At 51.3% G+C, this 25560-nt stretch overlaps 9 protein-coding genes across 9 annotated transcripts; 3 read left to right on the top strand and 6 right to left on the bottom strand.

Annotated features, from left to right (window-relative positions):
• Positions 1-4577: 4577 nt before the first annotated feature.
• Positions 4578-4991, bottom strand: AYO20_01788 (hypothetical protein; the record flags this gene model as incomplete). Its single annotated transcript, XM_022640094.1, has 1 exon — positions 4578-4991. One exon carries the CDS (start codon positions 4989-4991, stop codon positions 4578-4580), a length of 414 nt encoding a protein of 137 aa, XP_022504049.1.
• Positions 4992-9632: 4641 nt separating this feature from the next.
• On the bottom strand, positions 9633-10500 carry AYO20_01787 (hypothetical protein; the record flags this gene model as incomplete). Its single annotated transcript, XM_022640093.1, has 2 exons — positions 9633-10061; positions 10117-10500. The coding sequence occupies 2 exons, from the start codon at positions 10498-10500 to the stop codon at positions 9633-9635; spliced, it is 813 nt and encodes a 270-aa protein (XP_022504048.1).
• A 1546-nt stretch (positions 10501-12046) lies between these two features.
• On the bottom strand, positions 12047-13087 carry AYO20_01786 (hypothetical protein; the record flags this gene model as incomplete). Its single annotated transcript, XM_022640092.1, has 3 exons — positions 12047-12586; positions 12657-12971; positions 13025-13087. The coding sequence occupies 3 exons, from the start codon at positions 13085-13087 to the stop codon at positions 12047-12049; spliced, it is 918 nt and encodes a 305-aa protein (XP_022504047.1).
• Positions 13088-13457: 370 nt separating this feature from the next.
• AYO20_01785 (hypothetical protein) lies at positions 13458-14304 on the top strand (the record flags this gene model as incomplete). Its single annotated transcript, XM_022640091.1, has 3 exons — positions 13458-13472; positions 13530-13613; positions 13681-14304. 3 exons carry the CDS (start codon positions 13458-13460, stop codon positions 14302-14304), a joined length of 723 nt encoding a protein of 240 aa, XP_022504046.1.
• A 1526-nt stretch (positions 14305-15830) lies between these two features.
• On the top strand, positions 15831-16812 carry AYO20_01784 (hypothetical protein; the record flags this gene model as incomplete). The annotated part of the gene is made up of 2 exons (XM_022640090.1): positions 15831-16193; positions 16243-16812. 2 exons carry the CDS (start codon positions 15831-15833, stop codon positions 16810-16812), a joined length of 933 nt encoding a protein of 310 aa, XP_022504045.1.
• Positions 16813-17768: 956 nt separating this feature from the next.
• AYO20_01783 (hypothetical protein) lies at positions 17769-18590 on the bottom strand (the record flags this gene model as incomplete). Its single annotated transcript, XM_022640089.1, has 1 exon — positions 17769-18590. The coding sequence occupies one exon, from the start codon at positions 18588-18590 to the stop codon at positions 17769-17771; it is 822 nt and encodes a 273-aa protein (XP_022504044.1).
• A 536-nt stretch (positions 18591-19126) lies between these two features.
• On the bottom strand, positions 19127-21919 carry AYO20_01782 (hsp98-like protein; the record flags this gene model as incomplete). Its single annotated transcript, XM_022640088.1, has 1 exon — positions 19127-21919. The coding sequence occupies one exon, from the start codon at positions 21917-21919 to the stop codon at positions 19127-19129; it is 2793 nt and encodes a 930-aa protein (XP_022504043.1).
• A 1004-nt stretch (positions 21920-22923) lies between these two features.
• AYO20_01781 (hypothetical protein) lies at positions 22924-24370 on the bottom strand (the record flags this gene model as incomplete). The annotated part of the gene is made up of 5 exons (XM_022640087.1): positions 22924-23067; positions 23120-23941; positions 24021-24135; positions 24189-24253; positions 24311-24370. The coding sequence occupies 5 exons, from the start codon at positions 24368-24370 to the stop codon at positions 22924-22926; spliced, it is 1206 nt and encodes a 401-aa protein (XP_022504042.1).
• Positions 24371-24883: 513 nt separating this feature from the next.
• AYO20_01780 (hypothetical protein) lies at positions 24884-25306 on the top strand (the record flags this gene model as incomplete). Its single annotated transcript, XM_022640086.1, has 1 exon — positions 24884-25306. The coding sequence occupies one exon, from the start codon at positions 24884-24886 to the stop codon at positions 25304-25306; it is 423 nt and encodes a 140-aa protein (XP_022504041.1).
• Positions 25307-25560: the final 254 nt, after the last annotated feature.

The following is a 25560-nucleotide window of genomic DNA, read 5'->3' as shown; positions in this document are numbered from 1 at the left end:
ATGGTGGTATTGGGAGATTCTGGCTGTGATCGACGTCGCTCCAGCTTCAGACATTCACTCGGTGAGAAGGTCGATATGAAGTCTCTTCCACGTGGTTCCTGATCTGCGCATCGCCTTTGCTTCGGAGATGGGGTGGCTCCCAGGGCCAACGAGGCCTCAGACGATCAAAACCCAAAGCCTTGCTCTGGGTGTCAAGGGCAGACTTGGATTGATCGTGAATGTCTCGTGTTGGACTCTGCGTCGTTGCCTTGATATTGTCTTGTCAACCACTCCATCCTCCTTGGCCAAGGGTTTACTGCTCCCTCTGTCGTATGACAACGCCGCCAACGAGCGTGAGTCGATCGAGTGTGGTTGTCTGTCGAGCTTAGCATTCATGGTCCGCAAGAGTCAAGACCCAGCTCACGAAGCAAGCAGGACGACAGCGCCAAAGACATACCTCGTTTCGACAAAACCCGTCAAGCGAATCCCGACCAAATATGCTCCAGATCATCCATTATCGTCGCAGCTACGCGCAAGAATATCTGCCTGAAGCAACCCTGGGGTGGTAAATCGTGCCTTGGGTGGACAACACCACGGTCCAGGGTACATACAGACCAGACAAGGAGCGGGCAATGGTTTCTTGATTAACAAGTTCTTAGCCATGATTGCTGCAGGGAGTCGGGTAAAACCCCTCCTCCGAGCCGACGAAGCCAGAAATCCCCCATTGTCTGTTTTATCGCGGCACATTTCCAAGGGGGGAAGTGTCTTTCGCCAATCTGGGCTTTCGGAGAGAGAGAGAGAGAGAGAGAAGGGGGTAGGGGGAAGAATTCAGACATGTCACCATCAAATTGATTTGGGCGTGGAGAAGCGTAGCTCGCCTATCCATTATCCTCCTAAGCGAGAGTCTGGTACATCAACCAAAAGCAGAGAGGACAACTGGACAACTTGATGGAAAAAGGATCAAGGAAACCAAGGCCGGGCTACCTCATCGACATCCAATCCTCGGATACTGTCAAAGGCGGTGGTGTTGGCGTCGGCACCAGCCAGCACATTGCAGATCTGCCATGCAATATCATATATAGTAGTTCGAGGGATGATGTACTCGGTACTCACAGGTACTGTAGCTACTCCGTAGTACTAGTACTAGAGCTAGTCCTGGTAGAATAGTCTCGCCTGCACAATGCACAATGCACAACGCATAACGAAAGGATAGGAGGCAGGAGGGGATGTGCAGCACGGTGCAGGGATCTCGGAACAGGCATATGTTCGTACGAGGTAAAATGTACAATGTACAAACGAATGCATGATATGCGGGTCCCTCCTAGTCTAGTATTCTATTGAGCAAGCAAGGTGACTGTTAAGGGTGGAGGTTGTAGGGAAGAGAAAGGAGTTGAAGCTCCTCTATCAAAAAGGGCCGAGGTATATCTCGTACAAGTAAGTACGTGTCGCCGTCGACGTCAAGTCAGTACCTCCTATCTGGGGTGTCTGTCTATATGGACCATAGAATAGGGTGGCTAGAGGGTCATTGATAGTCATCGCTGTCTTGATTATATGGGCCTAGAACATGGCGACACAAGAGGAGTTCCATCGACGCCCAGCTCACCACGCGCCTCACCCGACCGGCGCCGCTTTTACAACACCACTCACCCGGATCGCGCGCCACTACTTCGGGGTCATCTAACTAATCAGAGCGCGGGACGAAAGTGTACTAAAGTCTGCCACTTCCTGCCATTATTGTTGTGCAAAAAGATTTCATAGAATACCTATAACATTCCAGGCCCTTTTATTTCAGTCTCGTTCCTGTAACTTTCCAAAGTTACTAGGGGAGCTAAGGAGCTAGTTTATTAGCGTTTTCCTAGGAAATTAGCTATGGTCAACCCTTTCGAATTCCTAAGAGCTATAATCGCAGATTCCTAGCTAATAACCCTATAGTCCTAGCGCGCCTGGGATATCAGACCAGTTACCTAACTGGAGGGTGAATGTGTGTACTATAGGATCGATAGTGATAGAATAACTAGCCTATAGATAGAGATGTCAACGCTTGAAGAAGACTTTAAGGTCGACAGGTATGATCTCCCCTACTATGTATATGCGATAAGCCAGCGGCTTGGCTGTCAGCCTGACTCCTTAGCTGGCGGCCTGAGCTGAGTGTATAGTGTCACATGGGTGTTCGTGACAGTTAGTCTCAGGAGACCTCGGACAATCCTCGGAGGTCTTAGCGAACCGTGGGAGGTATGACTTCGCCTATAGCCCCTTAGTCATTCATGATATTCCTATTCCTGTTGTTCCTCCTGGTCCTCCAGTTCCTCCTGGTCCTCCTGTTCCTCCTGGTCCTCCTGTTCCTCCTGTTCCTCCTGTTCCTCCTGTTCCTCCTGTTCCTCCTGTTCCTCCTGTTCCTCCTGTTGTTCCTATGCGATCTCTTTATCGCGATCGTCTCTTGCCATTCCAGTGCGTCGATCGCTGTTCTGTTTCCGTTGATATACGGTCCAAAGTATAGCATTTGACGCGTTATAGGTAGAATCCTATAGCGTAGTAATCTCGTATTGTATAAGGTAAATAAGCTTATTTTAGGGCTATAATAGCGCTATAAACTAACACATCTCTTATGGAAATTACTAGGCACTAGTATTATAGCGTACTTTTTTAGTGGCTTAGTACCTGCGAATATTCGTAACATAAACTAACCTTTCGGTACTAATACTATCGTTCTTACAGAAAAGGTAAATTTCGTGTATTTTAACAACCCTGCCTGCCATAGTCTGCCAGCTGCATGTGGCGTCGGTACGTGCGGCCTCGTGTAGCGTCGTGTAGCGCGGGTCCGTGGCATCATAGGGCGGATTAGGTTGTGCTTGATTAGATCTGGCACGGTTCTTGACAATACCCACCCCTCCGGCGGTGTTGAGCCCCTTCGAATACCCACGCCACCTGTCCCTGACATCAGGTAAACCACCAGATGGCTATGAAGCCTGTTCTTGGATCGGTGACCTGATGAGTGACGTTCGTGCTATTAGGCACTGTATAGTCCTGAAAGCGGATATTTCGACCCTGGACAAAGCCTACAACAGCATGGGACATGAGGGTATCAGTTGTGTGAATGATGCCGAACTCCCGTATATTCGAATTTGAAAGTACTATTTGCTGAACCTGTGGATATCGGCCAAGGGCTCGCTCCGCCGCCTCCATATCTTCGTCAGTGGCATTAGGTGAGAAAACCCTATTCGGCCAAAAAGCATGAAAACCAAATCCTGGAAAGCTTTGGCCCATTTGTTGGATCTGTGGCCACGTCAAACCCTGATTTCCGAATTGAATCGTGGGAAAACGCTGTTGCAGTTGTGGTACCGTCAACCTGAGTAGTACAGCCATAGTTGTGGGAGCACAGAGTGCATTCGCTTCCCTAGTGTTGATTGGAGCGAACATGCCAGGTCGGTTACGCAGGCGGTTGACAGTAGGACTATCCCATTCGGCTGCCTGATTATTTGGGTTGGCTTCGTTATCTGGTGAAAGTCGTCCCCTTGGCACCGGCGATATGGAGAGACGTGAGGTATCCTGTGGGTGACTTTCGTCCGGAGGCTCTGACATCGTCGATCTCTCGGCGGAAGTCGGGAACCGAGAGGCCATGGTAATTTATTGTGGATAACGTAGTATGGTGGTGATTAAAGATTAAGAAGACTTTACTTGTAAATAATAGCAAAATTCTAGCCGTTTAGATACGAACACGGACATTTATATAACTTTCCTTAATGGAAAGGACCACTTTAAGGGGGAAAAAAGGTTCCTCACTAGTGTGGATGTAAATATATTACACTAGAAAGAGTAATACTCCACGGAAGGATTTCTGGTATAGGACTAATAGGCACAGTGGCTATCACGGAATTATTCTAGATAAGCTAATTCTATGCTAGCTTAGCTTATCCACTTCCTTCCGTAGAGCTATTCTAAGCATTTAATAGAGGAGCGTAGGATTTTAGACAGCCATCGGCAATTGCAGCTTAATATTTCCGGCCCTTGACATAGAGTTCTTACAGGTTCAGCAGAGCCAAATCAATAAAGTCGCAAGAATTAAGCGGCAGATCCTATTGTCAGATTTGTCAAGGTGAAGCTTCCAGATAGAGTGTGAGCATATACTGATGTGGGACGAGTCAGGAGTATCTGACGTCAATTACATATACTGAAGAAAATCTATTCAGGGGATCGTTGAAGGCGGAACATATGCGGGCACGCCACCTAGCGCGTATTTCGTACCGTAATATTGGGAACGGCCTATGTAGATAGGTAGAGGGCAGCGACACGTAATAGGTAGGTATAGGTATTCCTAAATGGTATATCTTAACTAAGACTTAAAGCATGAGGTAAGGGAAGCTTCCCTTAGGCGGTGAGCATGCGGTGCTTAGATAATAAGGGGTTGTCACATGCGCAGTGTGCTTAGCGGTTCGTGGCAAGTGGATACTACCCCTTCTCGCTGGTTTATGACAAGACTTCAAGCATCAGAGGGAGAACGAGCTGCTCATGCGAGGAAAAGATACGACCCGTTGCCCCTCTCGACGTTCGTTCACAACACCATTGGCTTATCTGTACTCTGAAGTCTAATCTCTGAGTTGTCAAGTGTACCCAATCTCGGTCAAAGCTTGCATGACTAGCTGTTGGATGACATCTGGATGAGGGTGTTTCCACTGGTTTCCTTCCTGGTTGATATCTGGTTCGGTGTTTTCTCGCTGGTCTCCTTCCTGATTTAAATTTGGGTGGCTAGTGTCGTCGTCATCACCGTCCTTGCTGTATTCCAAATCTTGTCCCAGCGACTCTGAGTCCGCAATTGCGACAACGCAATCCAATTCGTCATGCTCTCCATGCTCGCCGTACTCCTCGTTGGGGTCCCAGTTGTCGGCACCGTCGTCTTGGTCAGGATCGTCATAGTCGCCGTGATCGGAGTACTCCTCGTGACCGGTATCCCAACCATACTCCTCAATGTCGTCTCTCTGATAGTATACGTCTGGGGAGCTGTGGTGGTAGGACATTTCCAAGTAATCGTTGTCTAAGTGCCGTCTATGTGCCAAAGAAAGATAAGATAAATTGTGTACAACCATACTAAGGTCATCCCATGACTAGTAGTTATAGTCATTGAAGGCTATATCCTAAATCTCCTGCGTCGCTTCCTTGCCACAAGTTAGCCGGAAATAAGATATAATATGTACGTCTTACCACACTGTGGATCATGAGGAGCGGCTTCTAATTCAAAGAAATCCATAACTCAAGCCATATTTATTGTAATGGGGAGGTTTACAGGCTGAAACGTGATTAGTGGAATATGCCTGTACAGTGTACAGGATGGCACTCCTGATCATTGATTAGTTGGATCTCTGACATTGGGTCTGAGATTCCCTTTTCCTTCTGGATCCTTCAAGGGGATCCTTCAATAAAAAGGATCAACACAGCGAACAACTTAATCAAGGAGTTGAGGACAGTTATCTATCAAGTTATGGAACCAATTTAATCAGGACCCTCTATGCTGTTTTGTTATTGTTGTGCGATAGCTGTTACCCCTACCACCATGCGCACCGCCGTACGAGTTGATGCCTCTGGCTAAGAAGCCTCGCCCTAGTTCATTATTAATCAACAGTAGGACTATAGACTAGAGTATATAAGCTGACCGACCCTAACCATGAAAAATGAAACTTGGGCGTTGCACTGGATACTACCCAGTTTGTGTAAGACACCCACTTAGACAAGTCCTTGTCCCTTACCTATATTAAAGTCGGCGCTGACATGGGCCGAGTCGGATAAACCCGTCTCTTGGTGGGCCGGGTTCCTCAAGGTAGTGGCCTGACCCGATCAATGTTAACGACTACATAAAAGCTTTGTCCCTTTCAGAAGCGTACCATCGACACCCAACATTATACAAAATATGGATTCACATTACGATTTTGACGCGTCTGACGACATAGATGACCTGGTGAGACGATTGTCTAAGGCAGCGAACCACTATGAGACAGTCCACAACGATAAAGGTAAACGTGGCCAAGCATTGCCCTTAATGACTAGTACTTTACCTAACCGGTGTAGAACAAAGCGAGGAAGACGTACAGCGCCAGCTGCATTACATTTCAAGAGACATAGCCTGGCTGGCCCGAGATCTATCGAAACACTTCCCACACATTCAGGCATTGGAAACACTGCATAGAGACTGTTGGCACGCTTTCCTTGGAGAGTTCGACGGCCATGAGGGCGTTCATCCTGATACGCACAAGAATTATGATGCCAGTCTTATCTATGGGAGACATAGGGAAGATTAAGAAGGGTCCGCTGACGGCATTAATGGTGGAAATTAAGAGGCCTAGAGGGATATTTTAGTCGAATCTAGGTTAGGAGACACGATTCCCTGGGTGAATCCTGTTAACCATCCTCCTTTGAATAGTAAACGCTGCGCACGACTTGTTCGGCGATCCAGCGGGGTTCGGCCAGGCGAAGAACAAATTCTGTTCCCTTCTCCCATTTCCACCTTTCCCTCTTCCATTGGCTGAAAGGTCCAGTCTGGTTCGCGTCTCCCTCTTCACGGTCCTACGTACTTGAGTCTATTCGACTCCTTGCACCTCACGAGCCGAATCCATTTGAAGTTCTATTACCTCTGAATGACCTTTAAGAATTAAAGATTAGAAACGGTTGGCCGTAGGACACGAAAAGAAAGGTCGGAATATATAACTAGACGTCACGAACCGCTAAGTAAACTACGCACGTGACAACCCCTCTATTATTTAAGCACCGCATGCTCACCGCCTAAGGGAAGCTTCCCTTCCCTCATGCTTCCGAGTTTTAGTTAAGATATACTATTAAGGAATACCTATACCTACCTATTACCTATCGCTACCCTCTGCCTATCTATATAGGCCGTTCCTAACAGGCATGTTCCTAGTGTCGGTCCTTCACGAGAAACGTGATGGACGATGAATCTTCTAGCATGGTTTCTCGGGGACATAATTTGAAGGATGAGTCACCCACTAGGATGGTCTCACACGATCCAACAGGTCAAAGTCGAAATGGTTGATCGAGAGAAGGTGCTTCGAAGGTCTTGCAGAGTCTTCCGCCAGGTGTCACCTTCTGATCAAGTGTCCCTGCAAAGGTAAAGTCACACGACAGAAAGGTTAAGCGATGTCGGCAGGGGGCAACAGCGAGCGTCCTTTTATGCCAGACCTTCCCTATTCAGGGCAATAAAGGCCTTTGGTTTATTAGACCTGAAGGACTTGCAGAAAGCTAAAACTGCCGACATGCCATGTAAACTCCCTCACCCCGTTATCGCTATTAAGTGTCCACTGGGGTGTCGACGTATGCAAACCTTTGCAAAATCAGGAGCCTTACAAACAGATTACCTTCGTCCGACTGACCTACGCATACGCCCGCTCTGAAGCATGCAAAGATAATTTTTTGCGGGTTTTCTTCCCACACGCGCAGATTCCGACCGAAGCCCCGGAGAGCGGTCCAACCCCCTTACTCTGTCTATAGACCTCGACTGGCGGCGTTATCAGCTGATGCTCACGTATACCTTTAGTGAAAGCCTCGATGAGAAAAACGCCTCAACCGTCACCTATGATCCTGTCAGACTTATAAAGCCCGCAATCCCTCACCAGAACCACGCGGCGCCTAGCTAGCTTAAGAAGGTATTGTCTCATACGTGACCGTTACTGCTGTGTCATTCCCCGCACGTGATACCGTGCGGAAGCAGCAAGGTGTGTTGCCGGGGATGGCGACGATGACAGTGCATAAGACGAGGGAGATCTATTTGGGGTGGGCATGTTTACCATATTAGTGGTGGCACACGTTATCCCCACCTCGTTGATGACTGTCTTCGGTGGAACGACGGAGCTGGTATGTCGCCTGCCTTCTCATCTAGCGCTGATTGATGATATCTGGGATCCTTTGTCTATATCGAGTGTTGTCTATATCGAGTGTTGTCTATATCGAGTGTTGTCTATATCGAGTGTTGTCTATATCGAGTGTTGTCTATATCGAGTGTTGTCTATATCGAGTGTTGTCTATATCGAGTGGATCTTTCAGGCACCGACTGACCTCCTTCGCAGGACAAATCCAACAAACGTCCACGTCGGAAGGATGGTGGTCACCAACCAGCTCGGGCGCATGGATCGCTGCCTCGGGGTCGTGAGATAGGACGGAAATGGGCCGCATTCGAGATCAGCATAGTGGTCGACATCCTGGAGCGACATCCTCGAGGCTGAAGGTGGAATGCTTGACGAAAGGAAAATCCGGACAGCCTAGCGCAGCAAAAGGCAGACAATCCCGCAGGCGACGAGAAAGAAGGGGCATCAATGAATCATACAAGGACAACGCTCTCCACGCTTGTACTCCTACTAGTGGCCGTGGCGATGACGAATACAGTGACAGTGGCATAGGTTCAGATACACCGGCATCCGGGATGAACTTCCTCTGTTGGAAGGGGATGCGCGGAGTGGCTACCTTGATCCAATCCCATCCACTAGCCCCGATCCAGACCGGGGCGTACGTAGAACAAGGTGATACCAGCCTGAAAGACTAGGTCCAGGTGTATGGACGTCAAGGGAAGCGGCTCCACCGGCCGTCGCAAGCCCGGTCGCGGTATCGGGACGTGTACGCGACATCTGAAGGGTCGGTGGAGGGCATACACGCGAGCGATAGAAAGTCATCGCAAGCCGTGCTGGAGCTGCTGCCGCTATCTATCTCAGCAGCATGGCAGGGCGTGCACCAAATACCGGCCGTACTCTTCGCTAACGAGAATGATCTTCGACCGAACGATATGGCATGTGTCTTATCTGTCCGGCTGATGCAAGCGAGCTAGGATACCAGGCTTTTCGCTCGCAGCGACATGTGTAGTCAACCTGTGTCGGAGTGTCCGAGGTGCAGTCCTCTCCAGGTAATGGCCAGAGTCACCACCGAGTAGAAACGGGCGAGGACCACCACAGCGCTAGGAATGCTCTCATTCAGAACCACGTCCCCACGACGCAGCCTGGATGGAGACAAGCGCGCACGCCCAGAGCGTCACTCTACTTGCGCACAAATAGAGGCAGCTGCCCGGTTTAGAGCGTAAGGCGAGAGGCCCGACACGGGCAGGAGGTGGTTGTGAGCCTGATCTAGCGATTAGGGAGGCCAGCATTCTCTTCGGAAGGTAGAGGGCCGACAGGATTAGTCGAGGGTGGTCGTAGGGAAGGAGGAACGCCATCTTCTTCAGCGGCCACGCATTTGGAGCGGTCGAGAGGGGACCTGCAAGGGGACGGGCGGCAGCGTCGAGCAGCATGGATCGAAGAGAAGGAAACTCGTCGAAGCGGCGAGAGGGATTCTTTGTCAATATATCTTCTGGTCCCTTCAGAGCAGGGCGGCGTCACCCTCGTCCCAAAGAGGGACGAGCTCGCCGTGATTTTATTACCTCCTCTTGGCTAAGAACAGAGAATCTTTCGTATACAATGTATTTCCAATCCCCGAAAATTCCACACGGTAACACATTCGATAGAGTCACTCCGAAGCATCCTTTCAATCCACTGGCCGTGGTCCGCAACGTGCTGTTCAACAGACACTGCCACTCCCAAATCTATTTTACCGTAAACGTCCCCAGCGCCCGCCACACAAAATCCCGGACTCGAGATATTCGCTTCGGTGAGGGTCTGAGATGACTCACTCTATTTCTTATCAAAATACACCGTCTGCTTCTCGCCCTTCTCAGCGTACCTCTGCATCCGCTTCTTCGCCATGCTTCTTTCCAGCAACACGCCCACCACTGCCACGCCCACACTCGCCGCCTCTAGCACCAGCAGCCCCGCAATCAGGCCCTGACTCACCTCACTTTCCATGCACAATCTCTTGAAGCCCGCAGGGATCGGAATCCCGTGGGATACGTACACTGGAATTTGTAGGGAGTGGGCATCGGCCATGAATTGCGAGGCACCGTGGGAGAATTTGCATGTCCATGATTGGATCGAGTCCCGTTGATGATGAGATGCGAAATTGGTGAGAAGGCTGTTGAAAGGGATGACGAAGATGGCGAGGACAATACCTGCCAGGGAAGACGCAAGGAAGAGGAAATTGTACATGAGCGTACGGGAGTAAGGCTGTTCCCCAGATTAGAATAAAGTCATCGAGAAGCGTCCAGAGGGAAATATTTACCGTTGGAACGAGCGATACAACCACATAACTGAGACTGAGGATGATGATGAGGGTGGCTGCAATTAAAATGGCCAAAGTTGGCCTCACATCCACATTCGTCGGCCAAAGCGGTGGTAGATGCCACTTGGAACCCATGTGTGTTTTGTTATAGCTGTGCAAAACATGTCCCTCACAGCCCACAGCAGCTGTGGCAGTGGCAATGGTCAAGATCGCCAGCGTACATCGAATCCATTGGAGCCATTTCGCTTGCCGAAGATAAGCAGATTCCTGGGCCGAAGATGCCGAGTGTCGAGAATGTAAGGACGATGTCAGGAGTGGCGATGGTTGGATCAAGAGAGCGGATGCGTCGTACGCTGGAGTAGGTGGTGGTTCGAGTTTGTTCATGCTGGAATGGGGTCTCGGTGGGCTGTTGCAGCGAGTCCCGGTTTCTGAAGACCAAGTAGGTTGGGAGGTGGTAAAGTGATTCTCCATGATAAACAGAATCAAAAGAAAAAGCAACTCATCAACAACAGAAGACAGAACCTTTGGAAGATGGTGGAATGCGAAACCAGCGCCAAACAGACCAGAACTTGAACACAAGTGCCAGACAAGAGAGCACCGAGAAAAAGACGAGGCTCTGTACTATTATATCCCAGCCGTATGATTCCTTCTTGCACACTCACCTGGCCAAATACAGCTCACCTACAGTAGTGTCTGATCTATTCAAAGATCGTGCTTGTCTCTGACTGACCTCGCCGGCCAGCTCCAGACGAATCATCTTTCGAGTATCACCACCAGCAATACATGTTCGGCGGTTAGAAGGCTTGATCGATGAATGAAACAAACAATGAGCTGAGATGTGGGATTAGGAAGGATGACAGCCAGACGCTGTCCAAGCAAAGATGCAGGGGGGGATGGAGGAGCATCTGGGAGAATGAAATGACGAAGAGAGATTGAACGACCAGTGGGCCTTCAGCGCTTAGCTAATGGCTTGGCTCCTTTAAGAGCATCTATTGGTCAGTCACCAGGCGCATGCAGGGCGCTAAGCATATTTATAGTATGGCCCAAACGAGCAAGGCCCACATTGTGTAGTTCAGTGGCTTCTGACTGGCCAGTCGGGCTTCATCTGCCGATCTTCTGCTTTGGATCAGCGCGCCAGCACACAACTCACCATCCTGATAATCATCAGCCACTCTGGCAAAAAGCCCAGCATCATTTGTTGCCGGCTCTTCTGCTTCAGCTGCCAGTGGACGAGGAGAGAAACCGGCTTCCATGCACATTGGCTCGCATCTGGGACTGTATCCCTGTGCAAATCCCACCCCATCATTGGCCCATCTCCTTCCACCATCATCCCAGGCAAAGGCAGTTCTAGCCTGCGATCCGCGACTTCATGGCATGCTGAAAAGCAGATAGATGAGGAAACTAATTCCTCTATCTTCTGCTCGCTTCCGCATCAATGCCACTCTGCCATGACCCAGACCCTTCTCTTCCACCAGGTAAAACTTCGTCTTCCGCATCTCTCCCCACCGGCCATGCTTGAAACGGTTACACCATGGGCCACCAAATGGGTCTTCGTACCTCCTGGCCCGCCAAAATCTTAAACTCATTCCATCTCACAACCAGTTTTGGCGTTGCTCTGTGCCATGACAAGTCGAGTGCCGACGCACCTCTCCCCACATGACTTGCACTTCATGCATAACATACTGAGATGCTGGTGAATGAACTTGAGTCTTCCTTCCGAAACCAGTATCTTCTTCGCCGGATTCGGGACATCGGAGAATTTCTCAACTTTGACCAGCGCAACCTTATGCACGCTCGGACCTCTTGGTCTTTTAGGTCGATATGACCTGTCACATTCTGCTTCCGCGGGGGGCTGATGTTCTCGATACTCTCGTATCGAGGCTGCTGCTCATGGAGGGGTGAGTTCACGGGTAATTCAAGTACCAGGTCTTCACACCGCGTCGAATATGGAAGCGACATTTTCCAGGGCTTGCACTTCCTCCCGATCCACCCGCTTGCCAGACAATACTGTCGAATCTTCTCCCGAGGCTTCGCCGTGGCGCTCAAGATGTGATCGCGTTCGTTGCTCGATATAACCTCTGCGCTCCTCTTTGAGTTCATCCTTGGCACTCGAGATGTTTTTGTCTGTATCTTTCAGCAAGGCCAGCTTGGGTCGCAATTCGGCGAGCAACGACTTAAGGGCGGGGAGCTGTGAAACGGCGAATTTCGTGTTGGTGGTTAAACGGCGACTGTCAGGGTGCTGGGTTACATTGAGAGTCTGACCAGATGCGCCATTCATGAGGAACGACAGGCTGTTTGCGGAGTCGGGGGAATCGCCAATCAAGCTTCTCAGTTGTTGCAGGATTGCCTCATTGCGCCTATACTCTTCTTTGAGGGCATGTGAGACAGTCCTCGAGGCGGCCAGCTTGCGCCGTAATAGTTGCACATTATCAACCGTGGGCGCGTTCGCTGGAGGGGGAAATGATATGTTCTGCGCACTGTTAGCTGGAATCCCCAAGTCGCTCTTCGCTCTTCGCTCTTCTGCGCAATTGCTCGCCCACCTCGTAATGACTCAATTGGACCCAGTTAACCAGTTCTGTAGGCACAGACAGGATATTCCTCAGCACATATATCTCAAACTTGTCAAAATTCTTATCGACCGTCGAGTTGAGCAGTGTCTCAAGTTTGTGGAGGCCTTCTTCGATCTCTTTCTTTGCCTCAGGGAACTCCAAGTCTTCCACGCCATCATCGCCGACAGTCTTGACGGCCTTGAAGCCCAACTTCTCAGGATGCGTCGACAGGAGTCCGGTTTCCAGGCTACCGACTCCTTGGTAAACGAAGTTATTGACCGAGTTGATTATGTCGTCAATCAGCGACTGCGGCTCGTTAGCACTCGAAAATGCTATTATGTGATCGCAAGTGACTTTACCAAAGGCGTGTACTGTAGATGCTCGGTCAAGAGCGACGTCGCCCCTTGCGAAGAGTCGGCCATGACGCTGCCTTCAATGAAGGGGGAGGGGAAAATGTATTAACTGTGGTAGAGGGTGATGATGTCGTGTTTACTGTATGACACGCGCCACGCCCAATGTTTTGGGTCTTGGGGCTCACGGGCGGCAACTCCGGGCACCCACGGCACCCCGGGACCAGTCGGCGAGTCGGGAAACCACGGCCATCAAATGACAACTGAAATGACATTTCTCTTCGCGCTCACTTGACAACCACTTTCGCTCCCACCCACCTCATCTCCCGCGCATCAGCCCCGTCCATCTCTTTATCACCAGTCAGACCTCCAAAATTACGCAGCTGAGACGATCACGCCCAGTGTCATTCTCGAACCTCGACACTTCTGCCCCAAGTTCACCATGGGTGGTCCAGGCGTAAGTTGCTGCTTGACTTTCACCTTTCATCGACGCATGCTAATCAGCTCCCTTTAGTCAGGAGGGTACAAAAACAAACCAGGTGATACCGAAACTCATTCAGCATGGGACATTATTCCTCAAGATCCAGAGGGCACTCAGGTATGGCCTTGCGCATCATCATCACAATCACGTTCTGCCCTAACACCTCTCACTAATGTCCACCCAGAAGCTGGCGCAGGTGCGATGCAAATACTGCAGCAGAGAAATGGCCCAGCATACCTCCCGACAGCGCGTCCACCTTCTCGGCTGCCGAAACTACCTTGACGCGATGAAAGAACAAGGCATCGAGAACAGTATTACTCGTCAAGCCGCCGATCCTCAAGCATTTTTCAGAAGCTCTGACTGGGCGCAAAGAACCACCGAGGCAAAGGCTCCAAAGGTCCTCAAAATGGGCGATCACACTACCGCTGTGCGCATTCAGGCACTGGCGCTGGCGGAAGCGAGCATTGCATACGATCGCATCCAGGAAATCACTGGAATGGACCCGAAAGTGATGGCTGGCCTGCGACGACTTGCGCGTGAACGTGGATACGACCCAAGTGTCTCGATGCAGCTGAAAGAAGAATACGTCCTTGATCCCCCAAACACCCCTCGCCCTCGTGGCCGACCACCTAAGAAGAGGAAAACTGAGGAAGAGGTCGATCCCGCCTTGACCAACATGCAGCAGGAAGGCTCGCGACCTCAGAGTCCCAGTTACAGTGGCACACCCACCAACCGCAGCAATCTGCCTCCCGGACAGTGGGATTTCATCGCCCCTACACCGCCACCCAGTGGGTACACCATGACCTGAATGCTCAGTGGAAGGCCTCCGCTCGTTGGACGACTGTGACGGTTCAGAGTGAGGCTATCCAAATTCAAGGCGCAAGGGCCCGAGGGCAAGGTACGGTAGTTATTGTTCGAGTTCAGATTCCCGATCCAGGCGCTCAAAATCAATGGTGCCGAGGCACGGAGTTATCGTGGGAGTACTTCTATCGATAATGCTGGAAGATTAATGTATGATTATGAAGGGGGAAAAGTACTCGTGGGAAGTCTGGGTGTGCGACACTTGACGGACTGAATTCATTGTACGCTTCAACCAGGGAGGCGATCCAGAAAGGACTGCTGAGAAGACAAGGTAGCAGAGTGTAACGGACTAGCGAACAGCTAATCAAACCGAAGTTCAAAACTTCATGTAGCGGAGTACCAAGTTATCGGTCCATGCCTAGGAAGAGCTCGTCTGTCCGCATTGAGTAAGAGACTCGCCCAGTTAAGCGTCTTCATCACACGGAGCAGCAAGGGCACTCTCGGTAAGGGACATGCCGACTTAGGGCAAGGTCCTAGCAATGACTCTGTGAAAGTGGCTGAGCGGTGCAGTATCTGATTATTTGTCCCAGTGAAACTCGGAAGGCTGGATCCCGAGGCTGCAACCCCGGAGAATAGAACAAGGGTAGAGCCGGAGACAAGCTTTTTGGGAGTCGAATTCAGGCCCAGATCGAGGTCCTAGGGCTGCAAGATCCACGTGAAGCGAGTAGGATGGCCGGTAAACGAGATAGAAGGGAGATGAATGGCGATGGAAAGGGGAGACGCTGACTCCTCCAGGTGCCAAGAAGAGATATCGTGCTATTCCACAAATGGAAAGGCCCGCTCCGCCAGTCGGAAACGTCCTGTGCCTCAGAATCGCACTCCTTCTCCTGCCCCAAACACGATTCAAAACCACCCAGCGCTTCGGATGGCCCTCTTCCCTCCTACTCTGCGACACTCGACTCCTCCTGTCGCGCGCCTCCGCTGTGACTCTATTCCTAGCTATCGACATTTTGGCGCCCACCCTCCTTGCTTCTTTGCGCTCTCTCCGCAAGGATTTTTCTCGCCTGTCCCCGTCTCAGATATCCCCCGTCCATCTGAGACGGAGATGTGACGACTCGTCCACAATGCCTTGGAAACCTCCTCCAGGGGCAAAAACGACCAGGTGACGAGACTCTGGGAGTCCCATAACCCTGGCCTATCGAGATCCATAATCTCAATTCCAAGATCCGGACTCTCTCCTGTTCCGTCCGTTGCACAGCCTCCTCGTTTTGTCGCTGGCCTACATATGTCTCCTGTGTTGCTGTTTCGAAATGTGTTTCTTTCCTCTCTCCATTCCATCTTTATTTCATACCAAAAGTGGTCTTCGTGTACTTCCTCAGTACCGGTCCTGTTCATTCCTTTCTGCTGCTTGACGCACTGCAGTTTTCTGTTCTTGCGCCGGTCGCTCGTTGTCTCGCACCCATCCCAACTGTCCATCTCCAGTCTCAAGTATTATTCCAGAGTCACTTTTCCCCTTGCAAAGTCTCAGCAGACATGTCTCTCAAGACTCTCCTCATCTCCTCATTTTTCGCGGCATCTGCCCTCGCGCAGAGCTATGGCGGCGGTAGTTACGGTGGCGGCAGCTATGGTGGTGGCGGTGATTCAGGCAGCGGCGGCGGTTGGAGCAGTTGGGGCAGTGGCGGCGACAAGCAAGGACCTCCAGCATTCGCCGCAGCATCCTGCCCATCAGGTTGTCAGCCCATTCAGACCGGCGCTGCACCACCAATGGCGACTCAACCAGGCCAGTTGATCGTCCAGGTTGTCTCTGTCTCAGACGCAAACGGATCTTTGAAATATTTCCCCAACAAGGTCACGGCACCAGTCGGGTCTGTGGTCCAATTCCAGTTCCACCCAAAGGTTTGTCTTCTGCCCCAACTGGGCCTCTCAAGTCTAATCGTTTGCGCAGAACCACACAGTGACAGAGTCATCGTTTGCTGAACCTTGCAAACCGATCGCCTCCAATCTCACCTCCACGACTCGTCCTGGACTGAAATCTGGATTTGTCCCCGTCACCGGCTCGGAGCCATTCACACCAGTCTACAACGTCCTGGTCAACGACACCAAGCCCATCTGGATCTACTGCGGCCAGACCAACCACTGCGCGAAGGGTATGGCCATGGTCATCAACCAGAACGACTCCTCGCCCAACACTATTGACGCCTACATTGCCAACGCGGCCAAGCTACCACTCGTTAACGTCACTGCACCTCCCCCGCCTCCAGCTGGCTCCCCACCACCACCCCCGGCTGCTCCCCCTGCTTCTCCCCCTCCGGCTGAATCCTCGTTCGCTTTTGGTGCACCACCTCCGGAAAGCTCGCCTGTCGCACCACCAGCGCAGACCATTGCGCCGCCACCCTCATCGAGCGCAGTCGTGGCTCCCGCTGTGTTCACCGGTGCAGCTGTTCCGGGATTCGTGCCTCAGTCATCGACAGGTGTGGTCGGTCTCGCTCTCGGCGCCCTGTTGGCGTTGTGGTAATTTACCTTTTCTTTCTTTCTGGATTGACACGGGGCCCAATATCCCCCGCTCATCCACATGAGCAAAACAAAAGCTCTCACAAGAGTCCGGCGCCGAAAAAAAAAAGAAAGAAGGGAGAGAGAACCGACTTTTTGAAGCCCGCCGCACATCCCGGCGTTGTTTGTGAGAGGAGGTTCCAACGAAGGCCATTATTGTCCTCAGAATTCCCCCGGCAAGGTCCCGAGGTCGAGTCGAGTTCAATTATATAAAAACTGGCAGCCACAATTCTTTTGGGAAAGGAAGGGGGAAGAGGAGGTTATATTTTTTCAGAGACTCAACTAAGGAGAACGGACGAACTTGGAAAGTTGGGAGGCCCCAGTTGCCCCAGCACCTAAAGGACGACTATTTTTGTGCAAAGACTTTTTTTTCCACTATTGATCCAGGATTTTACCACCATTTGATACCAAAGCTAGCCTCTGCATATAGATGTACAATGTGTAAGCAGCATGCGACGTGTGTAACAAACAACTATTTACCTATTTACCTTAGATACCTTAGATCTCTGGACATTTTCTGTGCCTCCGGGGTACAGATCAGAAGCTAACAGGAGTATACTCCGTACTTGGGAAAAAGATCTCCACATGTTTAACAACTGCTCAGACAGCAGACAAAGACAATGTGGCTGACCGAGGCCGCGTCAAGTAAGGGAGGGTGTCGTCTACGGTGGTAAGACTTGGAGGGTATGGCCATACGGGTATGGACATACGAGGTACTATGTGTATGTATACCTTTGGAGTCCTTTTTCAGAACAAACACCAGAAAAGAGAAGAGTTCGTTCCGTTTCAGTTCTGGTTGTTGTCATTATATAGGTGTCGTCACTAGGCTTTTATTTGATTCCCATTCCCTTGCCATAGAGGAAGGTATGTATGCGTGTGTGTACATACGTACATACTTGATACGATGTGTATGTGTAGTGTTCAGAAATCCAAACACAGCTGCACCGCGACCCTCTCCAGGTCCTCGACTTCCAACCAGCCCGTGTCTCCCACCACGCCGCCGTCGCCACTCCCCCGCGCGGCGGCGCGCTCCCGCTTGTCGTCCACGCACCGCCTGATGGCCTCCTTGACGAAGATGTCGGCGTATTTCCCCATGAGATGCCTCGCGTCCGAGGACAGGGAGGTGTGGTCGGGCTTTAGGAAGTGGGCGTGCATGATCCGGTGGATGAGCGGGAGGGGTATTGACGGACTCGTCGAGGATGTTGAGTTTCCACCCGTTCCGTTTGTGGTGACTTCAGCGAGGATGAAGTCGGGTTCTGGGGACGATAGATTGAGATCGCGGTCGTGGGACAGGGAGGCTTCTTCCTCTTCTTCTTCCCCGTCCTCTTCGCCTTGTGCGTTGGTGTCGTCGTCATTGTCATCATCATCTTCATGGCCAAGGCTCTCATCCTCCTCGACCCCGGTGTCCATATTCTCGTCCGACCCATCACCATCTCCGTCGTCTTCTTCTTCCGGATCAGAGTCCGAGTCCGCATCCGCCTCTCCCAGTATTGCTCTCATCGTCCCCGCCGCGCCTCTCCGTTTCGTTTTCTGCGGCTTCACCTTCTGTCCGGCTATCTGGCTCCGTTGCTGCTGTTGTTTGCGTACTTTCGAGTTCCCTGTTGCCCCCAGACTGCGTCTGGCTGCTGCGCTCTTTGTGGTCGCCGCACCCTTCTCTTTCGTCGACTTTGTAACCTTTGACTTCCCCGGTCGAGGTGGGGAGAATGCCCTTTTCGGTTTTCTGATCATTGTAGAGGGCGCCATGTTAGCCCGGTCCCTGCGGCTTCAGAGGGTGGAAAGAGGAGGATTGTGGTTTTTCAAAGGGCAAGTGACTTGTAATCGTTTGGCGTGGGAACTGGGTGCAGGTTCGTTCTCTCTCTCTCGCTGTGCGTATGCGTTGGCCGAGTCTGGGAGTCTGAAAGGGCTGTTTCTGTCTGTTGCGTGAGCGTGGCTGTCCGTGGACAACATGATGCCTGTTACAAATATTCGACGCGCTCAGGAAATGACATCATAGGCTAGCGCGTCTTGCACGCGTCAAGGCTCTACCACTTCCACCAGCAGTGCACAAGAGACAATTCAATGGAAAAGATACTTGTTACTACGGATCGAATCTGCAAAGTGATTGTATGATAATTTTATTAAGACCGTGTATCTCTACTACAGGTCTAAGTGTATCATGGCTCATGTTACATAAAGTGCCCATGAAGGATTCCCAACCAAACGCCGTTCGCTTTTTATGCAAAGTCATCACTCATTTCTCCTTCAACGCCTAGCCTTGCTGTGCGCGAGCCTTGACCATTTTACTCGTAAAGGTCCATGTTTCCATTGGCTCCATCCTCCAGCTCCAACATGGCATCCTCGTCATCAAGCATATCTTCATCCTCTTCCATCTCACTGTCGGTGTGGTTGGGCAATACCACGACGCGTCCATCCTCCAAGACGACATTGGCCGTCTCTCCATCTTTGATGGCGCCTCTCAAGATCAACACAGCCAGGCGATTGAGAATCTCCTTCTCGATCAACCTCTGCAGAGGACGGGCGCCATACGCAGGTGAGTATCCAGCAGCGCCGAGGTAGTCTTTGACCTCTTCGCTTGCGTTGATGGTGATCTTCTTGTCGTTGCTTTCGAGTCTCTTTTGGATCTCGCTTAGTCTCAGATCGACAATCTTGCGGATTTCCCTCCTTGTGAGACGGTTGAAGATGACTATTGAGCTGATTCTGTTCAAGAATTCTGGCAGGAAGTAGTTCCGCAGAGCGTTCATCACCAATTCCTTGGTGGTTGGGTCGATCTTCCCATCTGGCGCAGTGTTGCGAGACAGATATTCAGCACCAAGATTGCTCGTCATGACCACGATGCAGTTCTTAGCGTCAACAACACGGCCTTGGCCATCGGTGATTCTGCCGTCGTCCATGAGCTGGAGCAGCACAGTGAGCACCTCTTTGGCAGCTTTCTCCACCTCGTCGAACAACAAGATCGAGAAAGGCCGACGTCGCAACGCCTCGGTAAGCTGTCCACCAGCGTCGTGTCCAACATAACCCGGAGGTGCACCAATCATTCTCGACAGTGAATGTCGTTCCTGATATTCTGACATGTCGAATCTGATCATGGCCTTCGGGTCGTCGAACAAGAACTCGGCAAGCGCTTTGGTCAACAGCGTCTTACCAGTACCAGAAGGACCGCAGAACAAAAAGCTTGGTGGCTGGTTGGGGTTGCCCAGCCCAGAACGTTGGAGTCGGATTGCATTTGAGACGGACTGGACAGCCTCTCTTTGGCCAACCACAATGCGCTGCAGATGCTGTTCCATGTGGAGAATCTTCTCCTTCTCGGAAGCACGCAGCCTCGTGATGGGGATACCGGTCATCTTGGCGACGATGGCGTTGATTTGTTCGGGTCCAACTGCGTCCGTAGGTGAAACCTCACCCATCGCACCCAGTCTGGTATGCTGCTCCGCATCTGCCTGAGCTCTGGCGTTCTCGAGGGCGCGGATCTTGGCAGCCACATCGGGGATGGCGTAGTATGTCAAGTCGGAAGCAGTCTGGAGGTCGTTGGAACGTTCTGCTTCGTCTCTCTTGTTCTTGAGCTGTTCCAATTTGATCTTGGCCTCCTGGATTTCTCGGGAGCGAGCCTTCTCACGTTCGTAGTGCTCCTTCAACGGTTCCAGCTCTTCCTTGACGTTTGCGGCTTCACGCTTGGCCTCTTCCAAACGCTGAACCGACGATGGGTCTGTCTCACGCTGCAGGGCGTGAATCTCGATCTCGAGTTGCCGGAGTCGTCGTTCAAGGTTATCGAGAACTTCGGGTTGAGATTCTCTAATGACACGGACGTCTGCTGCTGCTTCGTCGATAAGATCAACGGCCGAATCGGGTAGACGCCTCGATGTGATGTACCGAGCGGCAAGAGTAGCGGCCGCGACAATGGCGCCATCTAGAATGGTCACACCGTGGTGGACCTCGTATCGCTCTTTCAAGCCACGGAGGATGGAGATTGTCTCTTGCACGGTAGGTTCCTTAACCAAAACCTGTTGGAATCTTCGTTCGAAGGCAGCATCTTTTTCAATGTATTTGCGGTACTCTGCGAGAGTGGTGGCACCGATACAGTGAAGCTGACCACGGGCCAGCATGGGTTTGAGCAGATTCGCGGCGTCCATTCCACCCTCGCCACTGGCACCAGCGCCCATGAGAAGATGGATTTCATCCACAAAGAGAACGATCATCTCGTTAGAAGCCTCGATCTCTTTGAGGACACCCTTCATTCTCTCCTCGAATTCACCACGGTACTTGCTGCCAGCAACAAGAGATCCCACGTCCAGCGAGAGAAGCTTGCAGGCGGCAAGATTGGCAGGCACATCGGCATTGATAATCCGCTGTGCCAGGCCTTCGATGACGGTGGTCTTGCCGACACCGGGCTCACCAATGAGGACGGGGTTGTTCTTCGTTCTTCTGGACAGAATTCGAATCACTCTGCGGATCTCTTCCTCTCGTCCAATCACGGGATCGAGTTTGCCTTCTCTTGCTAGTTGTGTCATGTCAATGGTGAATTTCTTGAGGTTTTCATTCTCCTCCTCTGAATCGGCTTGTTTTGAGTCGACCCGCTTCGTGCCACGTATTTGTTGAATGGCCGAGTCGATGAGTTTGGTATTGGGAACGTTTGCCTCCCGCAGGGCTTCTTGAATCTTCGGATCTTGCGCTAGGGCTGTGATCAAGTGGTCAATGGCCACATAGGTATCTTTTTGCGTCTTTTGCAGTTCCTGGGCGGATCTGATCACTTTCGAGAGGGACGGCGACATGGTGACATGTTCGGGCGGAGGATCTTGACTCGGAAGCCGCACCAGGGCTTTCTTGAGTGCTCTGTCGAGTAATTGGATATCGCCATGTGCTCTTTCGACCACTTGTCTGAAGAGTGGAGCCGAAGCGTGCGACTGTGAGGCATTGACTGTCGTCTGTTGGTCCTTTGATTCGTCCGGAGGAGGGTCAAACAGAGAAACTGCCAGGTGGAGTGGTAGAATCTGTGAATGTGCATATTGTTCAGCGAGGTTTGCGGCATCGCCTAGTGCCTTTGCGGCACGATCAGTGAACTGAGGCACACCCGCCATGGTTCAATGATGTGTATGTGTAGTTAGGATTATGTGTTATTTCGTCTAGGAAGTTTGAGAGAAGTCTAAACAGTCACAAAATGGAGTGAGAAGCATGTTAATAAAGTGATTCTTGTACCCGGGAACTGTGCCCAAAGTGGAGCGAGACGTGTTGGTGGCTATGACATAGGTTGGCTGGCTGGCATCTTCCAGAATACCCTGGCACCGCTTGGCGCCTGCGGGGAGGTTCACCGAGATTCCTGCGCACCAACCCTGGCGCCCGCCCTCAGGAACAAAGTTCTCTCGTACCTCCCGGTGACTTCCAGCAACCTCTCGCCATAGTCACCTCACGTTCCCTCCCGATCCGACAATTCATCAGACCACCACTGTCGAATTGACTCCAGGTGTCTCACCAACACGAACAATGCACACACGACACGAATGCGCTCAGAGACTGCGACTGCAAGAGGAGGTATACTGTGAAAAGGTCGAGACAACGGCAGACTATGTGAAGACCTACGGAGAAAGAGGTCAGTCCTCAGCATAAAGGTAAACATGAATTTCAAAAGAGATATGGACAGAACGGGTAACAAGAACCACTGGTACCGTATGGGCTCCTCCTTGATACCTCCTGTCGTTCAGGTGATTGTTCTGGTATACATACCTATCCACTCTACATACTTTTACCCTCAACCGAACCCGCGAGGCCGGCTAGCTGCGTATTGACTGACCACTGCCTCTTTCGACAAGACATCTTCACCATATCCCAATCGGTAAATATTGAGCCGGTTGCTGGTTTGTCACTTACTCCTCGGTAGTGCATCCGGGGATACCACTGACGTCGTTGTCTGCAGCCTGACGAAGAATTACTCGGCTAGTAGCTAGTCTCTTCAAGTGCTCAAGCAATGAAATTATTTAGTCTGTGGATTGGCTAATCTTAAACACATGAGAAAGAATCAGAGGCATTCTGGGGCTCATTAGAACAGCATCAACCGCGCTGATCTGATATCCGACAATGTCCTGCATCATGGCTTCAAGGCAAACTGCTTCAGGTACAAGTAATCGGCCATATTGTCGTCGACAGTCTTCCGGATCACTCTGGCGGCCTTCTCTCCATACTTCTCCTTCCATTCGGCATCCCACTGTTCTTCGGTTTTTGGTGCTTTCTTCTGTCCATAGTCAGTTCTGCCACATTGGTAAAATGGATAACATGTCACTCACGTGTGTTCTCGGCTTGAGGTCTGTCGAGTCGATCGCATCCTCATGGAACCCCTTCCATTTCTCGAATGCAGCCTTTGCACGCTTCTGATCCTCTTCATTGTCCCAATTCAGCATGTCAGGGTGGAAATCAAGCCCCACGCTCTGACAGTAAGCTCGGAGAATACCCTCCGGATCATCCAACAAATCGTCGGCGTCAACCACACACACTTCAGGTACTTTGGCAGTGCCATTCACAACATGACCATTCTCTACCCCGTTCTTAACTCCGTCTTTTCTGTCTCGGATCAACCCAGCCTCTCGGGCATAATCAAAAAAGCGTCGAAGCTCATCATACCCTGCCTCATTGGGGTAGAACTCGTGGAATCCCGTAATGTCATCCAATGGTGGGATGGTGCAGCGATAATAAGACGGGATGCTGGAATGGGGGTCCCGGATGAGGAATGTGAAATGGAACTTGTCGAGCAAGGCTTTTGGGACAACTGTAGGATTACCTGGCTCGCCTTCCGTCGGAAACGGAAACGGTGCTTTCTTGTGAATGCCATTGGTGCCATTGACGCCGTTACCGTTGACATGATAGGTTCCGTTCACGCCATTGGTGCCATTGACACCGTTGACGCTGTTGACACCGTTGACCCTATTGGCACCGTTGACATGATATGCCCCGTTCACGCCATTGGTACCGTTGACCCCATTCACCCCATGGCTCGGCTTCTCGGTTCCGATGCCGCGCTTGACTGGCTGCAACGAAGGAGCCAATTTTGGTGGCTGCTGGTCGGGAGGAACTAGATAATGAAGGATGTCCTTGATGAAGACGCGTTTGCCCTGTTTCAGAGGTAAGCTCTGGCTTTGAATTGGCTGCTGAAAGCCACACGAGAGGATAGGCTTGAGGGCAATATCACACCTTGGCTCCTTCGTGTTCTAGTCGATCAAATATTGTTTTGTAGGTCGAGTCCTTATACCCCGATGCGTTTCTCGCATCTTCGTCGTTTTCATAGCGAACGCTCATCCTCTCCGGACTGGAGACGGAATTAGATATAATGGCTCGTCGTCCTGCCCTGTACCGACTTACCCATAATAAAAAGCGTCGCCAAATGGTTCATGGACACAGGTCAAGTCTTTCCTGGTCATGAACACCTTGTCAGATGGTCAGCATTGACATCAAGCACCCAGAACAGGCAGTTTGGAGCGAACACGTTCAAAGGCTGTGCTGCATGCACGTGGGTGCGTGGCACAGAATATTGGTTTGGCCATGATGGCAACACCCTCTCGATGACAATGCTACAAGTCAATCGAGAGGACCAAAGTCGATAGAGTCGGCCGACTCCCGGTAGTGAATGTCAAGGTTCTGGGAACCTAGCAAAAATAGCCCCTTTCGGTCAGCTAGGATAGGATTTCAGCTACACAAAGCAGCTTGGAAATCGAGACAGAAGATTCTTCTGATGGCTCCCTACAAAGTCAGGGCAGATCATCAAGTCTGTATTTATAGCAAGACCAGATAACGGTAATCGGTCGCGGCTCTCGGACGGAGATGGCCAAAAGTCACTCAGGACAAGAAGTCTCTTCCTTGCTCACATTGACCTGGCATCCTTTTCCGAGGCGAATCAACGGGCCTTACAAGGTGGTGAAAAATTCGTCATTGCTCCATGTGCCAGTGATGTTGAGGATCTCGAACGACGCCAAGGGGCATGCGATTCGCTTGCCGCCGTCGGAAGGCCCCGCAGTACCAGAGAAAACCCCCAAATGATAATCCACTTTTCCAGGAACATGTGGGAGATGGAGATGATGATTGGCATCTCGATGGGTCAACGGGCCACCCGTGAGACCGAGGAGGCGAACGCCACGCCTGGGATCGATGGCTCAGCTACGGGAAACGTTGAGGAAAGGAAAGACCATAGCCGTCTGGATGGCAAATTGAGAGATGGATCTTTGCGAGACTGGGTGTTTGAAGAGATGGACCGAATCTGGGGCGATCTCGAGCCACCTATGTCAGTGATGGTGGTGATACATCTTGACATGAATAATGTGATCCGCTGGGCATCTCCAAAGAGGCAGAATCGACGGGTGATCACAGAATTTTCTGGCTTTGGCGGGGGACTAAGAACTGCGAAATACGAACGAACTGTGTGTGACGTGGGGAACAAGAAAGAGGAAGAAATTGTAGTTGAAGTTCGAGAGACCTCCAATTAGGGTTGGAAAGGCGTCGAGAGCTAGCGGCACCTGGTGCGGCCACTTGAACTGAAGCAGCTGAGGTGTGTATAAAGTGCATAACCAGTCGTGCCAGAGACTCTGGGGGGCCTGTTATTAGGTCATTAGGGCCACCGCCTGCCCAGTGGGTGCCCAGGTGGTTAAAGCCAGCTAGGCACCCAGTGACACCCTAGCACCCACTCACCTGGGGACGGAATAGGCACTTCCCGAGAGCGGAATAGTCCCCGGCAGTCCTG

Source organism: Fonsecaea nubica (assembly GCF_001646965.1).
Source record: "Fonsecaea nubica strain CBS 269.64 chromosome Unknown Scaff7, whole genome shotgun sequence".
Classification (NCBI taxonomy): domain Eukaryota; kingdom Fungi; phylum Ascomycota; class Eurotiomycetes; order Chaetothyriales; family Herpotrichiellaceae; genus Fonsecaea; species Fonsecaea nubica.
The sequence above is the reverse complement of the archived record's forward strand: the minus strand, read 5'-3'. Positions and strand labels throughout refer to the sequence as shown.